The following is a 9,843-nucleotide window of genomic DNA, read 5'->3' on the forward strand; positions in this document are numbered from 1 at the left end:
GACCAGCTGCCATTAGGTTCCCTCTTTTTGTCAGGCAAGTTTATTTAAGTTAGTTTGGTTACCAGTTGTTTGAGTATTTTGTCACTTTGACCTCTTTTACATTTTGCTATTCATTTTTGTATTTGTTACATTTGATAACTTTTTTTGGGTTTGATTAAAGAAACCTCCTTTTTTTGCCTTCTCTGCTTTTTTCATCACACTGAGACAGGTTAGAAAAAATGGGCCATTGTTTTTAGTGGAAATGGATTTTATTTTAAGAAAAGCTGAAAGGAGGAGCAAGTCTTACCTGTTGCTGTTGTGGGAGGAACTTGCATACTTAAGTATACAACAAGATAAGCCAGTTTTAAAGCAGGCAAAACACTGAATACACCTGCTGGAGTCAGCCCACGCAGGTAAGACAGTGCTCCATTGTTTACCTTCTTTTACAAAAAATAAACTACTTTTTTTTTTCAAAAACTACCTGCTGAATATGTGCAAAGGTTATGTACCATTCAGGTTTGCCAGTGGGAGGATATATTATGCTGTTTAAAAGTAATAGTTTCTGTGTGTTAGTGCTTCTTTTTAATCAGAAAAGCAAAGCAACATGGAGCACGACAGCAAAGTTGGCTCAGATTTACATCCGAGGAGTCACTCATTTTTAGTAATTCACAAAGCGATCTGCACTTTTCAGCCACTATTCCACAGACTTGTACCTATCCCTGCCAATCTGTGTGTTTGAAGAAGATTAGCAGAAACTACCTGACCGGTTTTACTGGTTCGACTTAAACTCCAGGACTGAGAGCCAACAAGAGAAATGATTTAAGTTATATTTTAGCTTCATGGTTTAAAAATATCTTAAAGTTTAATTTAGAAAACATAATAAATTTGAAAAGGGTTGTGCAAACAAGAGTAAAACCTTAATGGTTTCCAGCACAGTAAAGGTGTTACCCTTGCATGTTCTCTTGCATGTGTAGATAATATCTCATTCTTCGAACAGAAATATGGCCTCTATACTGTCTGAGGAGCAGTTTCTGTGCGTCATCTGCTTGGACAGCTTCACCAACCCCGTCTCCCTCCCGTGTGGCCACAACTTCTGCCTTGCTTGCATCAAGCATTTCTGGAACACCAGACATGAGTCCGAGTGTCCGCTGTGCAAGGAGATGTTCCAAAACCGTCCAGAGCTCAGAGTCAACGTAGGCTTGAAAGACATTACAGAGAAATTTAAAAGGTAAATTTGTGTGAAATGCATCTTTTTTTCCCACATAAACCTGAAATTTACCAGTATTTCCTTAAATCCAAAGATCTCTGAAGGAAAAACCAGAAAACAAGCCAGTGCCAATGCCAAGGAGGCATTCAACAAGAGAATCTTCTACTTCTGAAGACATTCCTTGTGATGTCTGCCATGAAAACAAGCAAAAAGCGGTCAAGTCATGTCTCGTCTGCCAGGCGTCTTACTGTGAGATGCACCTGACGCCTCATCTGAGGGATCCAGTGATGACGAAGCACAGGCTGACGGACCCAGCCACCTTCTCCACCCGCCACCTCTGCAGAAATCACAACAAGCCTCTGGAGATGTTCTGCAAGAAAGAGCAGACGCCCGTTTGCAGGAAATGCACAGAGAGGGATCACAAACACCATGAGGTCGTCCCCATGGAGACGGAGAGCAAGAGGATCAAGGTGAGGAGGAGATATCTGATGTACTTTTATACAAGGTCACAATGTTCCATGTCATCTTTACGCCTTTTTGTCCCTGTTGGTCAAAGTGGTCTAAATGAAAAGAAATGTTTTTATCTTCAACCTTTTCAGACTCAGATGAAGAAAACCCAAGCAGAGATTCAACAGATGATCGAAGACAGAATCAGAAAGACAGAGGAGATCAAGCATTCGATGGAGCTGAGCAGAGTAAGCCTCGCCATTGGATAGTTTCAGTTCCTGTATAACCATTTGTCTCTGTTCTATTCTATTCTATTCTATTCTATTCTACAGTCATTTAGCAGATGCTTTTATCCAAAGCGACTTATCAGTGGGTGAGTGAGAACAACACAAGCAGGAAATCAAACAGTAGAGGACATCGTAGGAAGGAGCTAGTGGACTGTCCAGTTGGACACAGATCCTTCCATGGAAGTGCTTTTTTTTTTTTTTTGTTTGTTTGTTTGTTTTTTACTCCCTTCCCACCCCTTAATATCACCTACGTTATAATATAAAGAATTAAAGAATTAATACCATAAAGCTTGTTGCAAAGAACTGGGCTAAGTTCTCCAGCTTACTGGAAGAAATTAATGTCATTGTGTGGACGCAGACCTTTATCTTTCTGTTTTAGATTTTCACATCTGAAAAAAAAAACAACTACAAAATAGATGGTAGGGCTTATTGAACATCCTACATGGTGTGAAGATTTAAAGGATCCTGTAATGAGTTGTGTCTCGAGCTGTGAGTCCTAATAGATCCCTGGGCCACACCAACACAGACCCAATAACAGTGTGTTCAGACCAAGCGCGTTTTGAGCGTCAAGAGCGGCAGGTTTCAATGTAAAGTCTGTGGGGAGGCGCAGCAAGGGGGCGTCGAGCTTTCTTGCGTCACGTTTTGAGCATTTTGGGCGTCAGCGCTAGTGCACCGAAAGTTTAAGAAATTTTTTAAGCTTGACGTGCGTTCCCCGCGGAACGCGCATCAAAAGCCAGAGATGGACAAAGCTGAACTTTGGCCACTCGATGCGGGGCGTAAACCAATCAGAGTGATCAGCTCGCAGCTCCTGGAGGATTTCTGTGGTGAACCCAGACACCGGGCTGAGATGCGAGTACAATATTTAGGATAACCATTCCTTGTTAAAAAGCTGAATGTTACTGATTTGGCAATGTAGCAGGATACGTTGCCTAGCAACGCTTTGTTTGGGGGCGGCGGTGGTTCTCTGCTGAGTTCGGCTCTTGTTGCATTAACACTGACTAACTGCCCTACGACAACGTCCTCTAGCTTTATGTATTAAATAAAACCATGTCATATCTCTACTGAATCCGCCATCATTCAAACTGACCGGAAGGAAAGCGCCGTCTCCCTCCTCTCTTTTCCACCGCGTTTGCCGCTTGCTCCAGACACAAGCGGCAGACGCGGCAGGAGCGTTGGGAGCGTTCTGGGCGTCGGACACAAAAGTGGCAGTTTAGTGACCAGCGTCGAGCGTTCAGCGTTTGGTCTGAACACACCGTAACAGTTGGATTATGAAAAAAGTAGTTCTTTCAAAAAAAAGGATAAAATTACTAAAACTAGTCCGTTTCTCAATTCCAGTCCTCAGGCCCCGCATGTCCTGCCTGTTTCAGACATGATCCTCCTCCAAAGCAAAGTCAGATTATTGAACTTCCTCATCAAGTTCTTTGCAGCCTGTTAACGAGCCTTTATTTCATTCAGAGGTGGTAAAGTAGGGTCGCCTATAAAACATGCAGGACAGGGGGGCCCTAAATACTGAGCTAGTCCACCCAACAGGGGTAGAAGAGGCAGGGCACCAGGTCCTTAAAACTCCTCTGTACGCCCCTGTACACAACCTGCAGCGCCTCGTCAATGTGGGTGATGAAGTATGCAAATTTTACTGTTTGAATGTGAAATACAGAGCAATGTATGAATGTTTGTGTAAAAATGTATTCTCATTAAATGACTGAATAGTTGTGAAAAATATTACTGGAAATTATTTAAACATGAATTATAAGAAAATGGTATTTGCATTTCTTGGAAAACTTTTAAAATTGTTTGCAGGTTATGTTCTCATAATTTCCTCATTTTTATCTCTGTTCATTTGCCAATAAAATGTGCATCAGCAGTGGCTGTCAGAGCCGAGTAAGCTGTCCGTACCCAGCATAACACCCGATGTAAACACAATCAAATATCTGTTTTGACCAGTTTGTGGGGATTTTTACACCTCTGAATACTTTTAGTCCTTTCTGAAGTAACACCTGCTTCTTGTAAATTTATAGTAAAATATTTTACTCTGCATGGTGCCTTAATTTCTGAAGCGCTCATTTATATATTTGCATTTTTCATACAAATGAATTCCAATTCATGCTTATCGACAGATCGATAAAGCAAGAGAGATACAAACAAGCATTCAGGTTGTGACGAAGGCGATAAGTGCCATCGAGAGAAACCAGGCTCTACTCATTGAGGAGATCGAGCAGAAGCACGAGGCTGCTGAAAGCAGAGCAGAGGAGCTTCTCAATGAGCTCAAAAAAGAGATCGACGAACTGCAGAAGAAGTGCAGTGAGCTGCAGTACCTGGAGGACACCAAAGACTCTCTTCATCTCCTGCAGGTTAGATCCCACACGCCAAGCATGTTGTAGTTGGACATGTAACCACAAATTACAAACTTCTTGTGTTTTTTTTTATGTACAATGGTTTAGAGCTTTCCCATTCTGAGTGCTCCACTAACCACCAAAAACTGGTCTGAGATCAGCGTCGACCCTGAAGTTTACGTCAGGGCCGTGAGAAGATCCTTCTCCAAGCTGGTGGACATCTGCCATGAACTTGAACAGAAATTGTCTACAGAAGGTCAGTCATTTCTGAGGCAGCATTAAGCTGCATAGTGAGCATAAAAAACTTCATTGGATTAGTTATTAAAACCTGAAACTAACTAAAATGGTCTGCTATCCATCCAAAAACACATGTTGTACGATCACTGGCTGGCTCTGAGTTCCATCTGTTTCATGAAATAAACTGAATGGGTTGGTTTTGTTTCTTCACAGAAGTAATCAAGATCAGTAAATATGCAAGTAAGTAAATTAATTTCACAGCTTTGGTACATTAGAGCACAATGAGAGACTTAAGTATCAGCATTTCTTATGTTCTGATTTTCTTTATGCCTTCTAGTGGAAGTGAGTCTGGATCCTGCCACTGCTGCTGGATGGCTGGTTCTGTCGTCAGATGGGAAAAAGGTACTCCGCAGTATCGCCTCTTTTCCATTAGTATCAGCTTGTCTCGCCTCAACTCGTCTCAGGTCTCAGATCTCAGACCAGGTCTAAAAGGAGCAGGGTTTGTGTGAAATCACTGTGATGTCAGTGTTGTGCACGACAAACCACACAGGACCTAGAGGCAATCGGCTACTTGGTCTGCGGCTCGCCGGTCGCTGACCATAAATTTTATCCATTTGTTGGAACCACTTCCAGTCTAGTCTGTTTAATCCACTCCAACCATTGTGGTCCTTGAACTCCCCGGTCCAATGCTGGTCCTCGAGGACCAGTGTCCTGCAGGTTTTCCAAGTGTACCCGCTGCAACACACCTGATTCAAATCAATGAGTATTTAGCAGACATGTGCAGAGCTTGTCTGAGTCTGAGTCAGGTGTGTTCCAGCAGGAAAACTTGGAAAACCTGCAGGACAATGGATCAGGAATCCGGCTGTAAAGGTTGCTGTTTGATGCAACCACATGTTTTAGCAAAGAAATTAAATAGCTTTTACTGACTCTGGTCTCAGGTTGGCTGATGGACGTTTTAACTGAATGGTCTTAGCGAGTGAGGGTCAATGCCATTTTTGCTTGCTGTTGTTCTCTCCTCTACTGGTTCTCCCTACAGATGTGTTCTTTCGCTCCTTTATTTATTTTATATACTAATGATGGTTGCAGCCAGGATCCACAGCATTATATCTTAAAGTTTGCTGAGGAATCATCCTCAGCAGTGTTGACACAGCTTACGGGTCAGTGGTCAGAGATTTCCCTGACTGGTGTGAGTCTTCCTTCCTACAAACAAACGTTTCTGAGACAAAGGAGATACTTATTGATTTTAGGAAGGAAAGTCCAGTTTCCATACACCAGTCATCATTTCAGGAGAAACTGTTGAAGTGATAAACCAGTACAAGTACCAGGAAACTGTGGACTTTTGCAGTCCATGTGAATCCGCTTTGTAGGAACTTTCATCAGCAAATGTATTTTAATCACAACGTTGGTGCTTTTTATGTGGATTTTACCTTCATGAGAATGTTTTATTCTTGTTTTATCGAGTCCTTACCAACTATTTTATCTGATTCGGTCTTTAAACAAGTAAAAACAGACACAAACTATTGGGGATTGTCAGTGATCTTCGCAAAGAAAGGTCAGAGAGGAAAGCCAGACAGATCCTGTCAAATTCAGACCACCCATTACACGACCAGTTCAGATTGCTTCCTTCCTGACGAAGTTACGTGTTACTGAGGTGTACGACTAACAGACTACAAGATTAATTTATCCCTGAGGCAATTATGTTGTTAAATGATTTGTTATGTTATGATGCGTCTGTTGTTTTTATTATACATGTTGCTACTGGCTGTAATGGCCATCCATCCATCCATTATCCTACCTGCTTAGTCCAATTAAGGGTCGCGGGGAAGCTGGAGCCTATCCCAGCAGCCTTTGGGCAAAAGGCAGGGTACACCCTGGACAGCTCGCCCGTCCGCTCTAATTGCCCCCAGAGGGTAATAAATATTCTTGATCTTGATCTTAATAATCATGATAATGGTGTTCCACAGGTAAGCCTGAGCTCCCAAGGCAGAAGACAGTCACTCCCTCCTGACCCTCGAAGGTTCGATTCCTGTGTCGCCGTGCTGGGGAGACAAAGCATCACCTATGGGAGACGGTATTGGGTGGTTCAGGTAGGAGCTCAGAACAATTACAAACTCCTAAAAGTTGTAAATAATGATACTGTTAAAAGTTACTCATAACTTTCCTGCAAGATGAAAAGTGTGTAAGAAAAAGGAGAATTTCTGGCTGTGTCCGAAAGTCCACACCAGTACCTAACCCCTCATTTACTACACATGACTACATTATATAGCAGACTATTTAGTGAACTCATTCTCTTGGCAATTCAGACACAAAGCTGGTTATTTCTCCTTGTCGCAATCATGTGACTACTGGCTGTCACCACGGCAACCACTATGCATCGTTCCAAATCCAATCCAAACTTATATGAATTTTTTTTCTCATATTGTATTTTATTCAGAGGTGTATAAAGTAGAAGTAGAAAGTAGAAGTTCTGACCGGCATCTCTTTCCAACCAGTCACTAAACCAGGTGAATTTAATCAGCTCAGCTCCACTTCAAGGTAGATGAGCCTGGTGGTGAAAAGACCTGTTTTCAATGCATCGGTAGATCCAAAAACATGGCTGGACTTCTACTTTATTTTCAATTCTATTTCTACTTTACATACCCCTAATTTTATTCTTTATTTGTTGCATATTTATTCAACAAATAAGGATATAAATGAATGGTTCATAGTTCTTGATGTTTGTGTGACTTGCGCCGCGTTAAGCTCCTTCCCACATCGCATTGTGATCTATATTGGTCATTGATGATCACTACTTTTCAAGATGCATTGTTGGTCATTGTGAGAGTACTACTTTTTTCTGTCTGGAAATTCAGACCCCCCTGTAAAATGGTGTGACCACTATACAGAGCACTCTGCAGGGAATAAGGTGGACGTTCGGACACAGCCATTGTCGTATTCAAAATTAACATGAGTTTGTCGGTGTAGATGTTCATGTGGGCAACATGGTATTTCAAATGCAAGCTAACATTTTTTTTATTTTACGAGTGCAGAGAGATGCTGTGGTAAAAATAAAAAAAAAGAACTGTTACTGATTAAGTTTCAATGTGTGATGCTCTAATTGTTCATCAAAGTCAGATTTAGCGAAGACATCCACAGGAGACCAAGGCAACTTTGCAAAAGATTTACACTCACCTGCAGTTGGCATTTGCTCTTAAGAATGACTTTTGGGCAAATAAACTGACCTAAAACACTTTATATTTGTTTTAACACTTACAAATGAAGATGCGGGGACACTTTGTGATTAAATAATTAGTGGAATGAAGGCTTGAGATATGAGCTAACCGCTAATGCAACTTTGAGTTAGCATTTCAATCAATAGCCTAATGAACAACTGGTTTACTATCAGGAACACTATCTACCATAATGAGGTCCAAGATATTTAAGTGTAATTCCCAGTTCCCAATGAGTAAAACATACTGAAAAGTCATCAAAATCCAGCTTGGCCCATTAAAAAATGAGGACTTTGGTTTGATTCAGAGAGTAAAGCTAATTGAAGTTCAGTTTGAGGACCAAATGATTCTACGAACAGGTCTTCTTTTAATGCACTGGTTCTAGACATTCAGGACACAAAGGAGGTTTAACAACATGCATGGACTCCTTTGTTGACCAGAATGGGTGACTATGTGCTTTGTAAATCAAAATGAAGTGGGAAAATATCATTAAAAACCAGAACCATTGGCTTTAAAAGCTGTTTAAATGTTTTGCTTCTTCTGCTCTGCACTCTTTGGTTCAGGTTGGGGATAAAACAGACTGGGATCTTGGTGTGGCAAAGGAGTCCATCAGCAGGAAGGGCTCCATCACCATCTGCCCTGACAATGGCTACTGGGCAATTTGCAAACGAAAAGGTGGGAGTTTACTTGCTTGTGCCGGACCTTCCATCACACTCAACCTCAGTGAATCCCCCCAGAAAGTTGGAATATTCCTGGACTACGAGGAAGGATCGGTGTCTTTCTACAATGCAGGATCAAAAAGTCATATTTATACTTACATTGGGTGTACTTTCACTGAGCCTCTGTACCCATACTTCAACCCCTGTCTTCATGACAATGGAAGGAACACAGCTCCGCTGATTATCTGTCCAGTTGAAGTTGGTCCTACTGTGGAGACTGCAGCACTTTAAACACTGGCTGAGTTTCAGTTTCAAAGTACACACTCCTTAGTAAAATTACCTGGAGGGGAATGTAAAACTAAAGTTTAGTTTATACCTGTATTAGGCTCCAAGTGTAAAATTCATGCAGTTTTTGGCTGACAGTTGAATGCAACTAGTTTAATGATTTACACAAGGCATAAAAATACATTTTATTTGTATACAATCCCTTTACAGAGTTGGGTATGATGCCTGCTAATCCATTGCATTGACTAATGAAAGCAAAAACACAAAATAATAGCAAATGTTAATGTAACTCAGAATGCTTTTATTTTGCACACTTGCACACAACAGTTCTGCTGTTTGGTATTGTTGGATGTTGGAGCAAAAAAAAAAACAACATGTTTTAGCAATGGACAAATGTTGTACTTCATTCCTTTGTAATACATGTAGTTGTATGATATTAATTAGTTTACTGACAGGATGTTAAAGTGAATCTTTTAACTCCGCACTGGGACTAGACAAACTATTCCTTTGTTATTCTGCAGTTTGAGACTCTTAAACATCTACACCTGTTCAGATTCATTCAGTAACATTTACTGTGCGGTGAATTTAGAAGTTATTATCACAAAAAAACAATACTACTGTTGTGTTCTGTGTTAGTATGCCATGGATTTTATACTATTTGTTGTTGAATGCTGAAATTTTGGAACCAGCGGTGAGGAGGGTTTATAGGGGAGATGGGTCTCGGTTTAAGACCCTGTGATAGACGAGGAGCTGTGTGAAATGTTAAGTTTTATGCAGTATTTCCTTTAAACAATGGGTCATTTATTTGTTAAATTAAGTCTGTTCACATTGTTGCTGTGTATATGAGCTGTGAGCTTTATTGTATGACCAGAAAATTAATAAACAAATAAATAAAAAACAGACGTTGAAAGCTCTACAACAGGAGCAAGAATATTTAAAGTAATCAGAGCTCTCAAATTAAATGTACGCATATTTAATTGTATGTCATTTGAGAGTTTATCATAAAAAACAGAATTTACAAGAAGCATGGGAAACCCATGCCCCCCACTTTCATCCACCAGGTTATGTTGGCCCCCAACACACACACAGGTGGCGAGCCCACCTTGTGCTGGTCTTTCAAGGTCTTTGAATCACTCTGACCCATTTCCTGAGACCACCTTACCTTGCGAGAGCCTATCAGGGGATGGTACCTTCCCACAACAC

General features: G+C 41.0%; 1 protein-coding gene across 1 annotated transcript; it reads left to right on the forward strand.

Moving 5' to 3' along the window:
- Positions 1-980: 980 nt before the first annotated feature.
- On the forward strand, positions 981-8,646 carry LOC306769029 (E3 ubiquitin-protein ligase TRIM21-like; the record flags this gene model as incomplete). Its single annotated transcript, XM_079257529.1, has 9 exons — positions 981-1,207; positions 1,281-1,656; positions 1,786-1,881; positions 4,035-4,268; positions 4,359-4,506; positions 4,701-4,727; positions 4,825-4,889; positions 6,452-6,574; positions 8,260-8,646. 9 exons carry the CDS (start codon positions 981-983, stop codon positions 8,644-8,646), a joined length of 1,683 nt encoding a protein of 560 aa, XP_079113655.1.
- Positions 8,647-9,843: the final 1,197 nt, after the last annotated feature.

This window comes from Telmatherina bonti (assembly GCF_933228915.1).
Source record: "Telmatherina bonti genome assembly, chromosome: 18".
Classification (NCBI taxonomy): Eukaryota; Metazoa; Chordata; class Actinopteri; order Atheriniformes; family Telmatherinidae; genus Telmatherina; species Telmatherina bonti.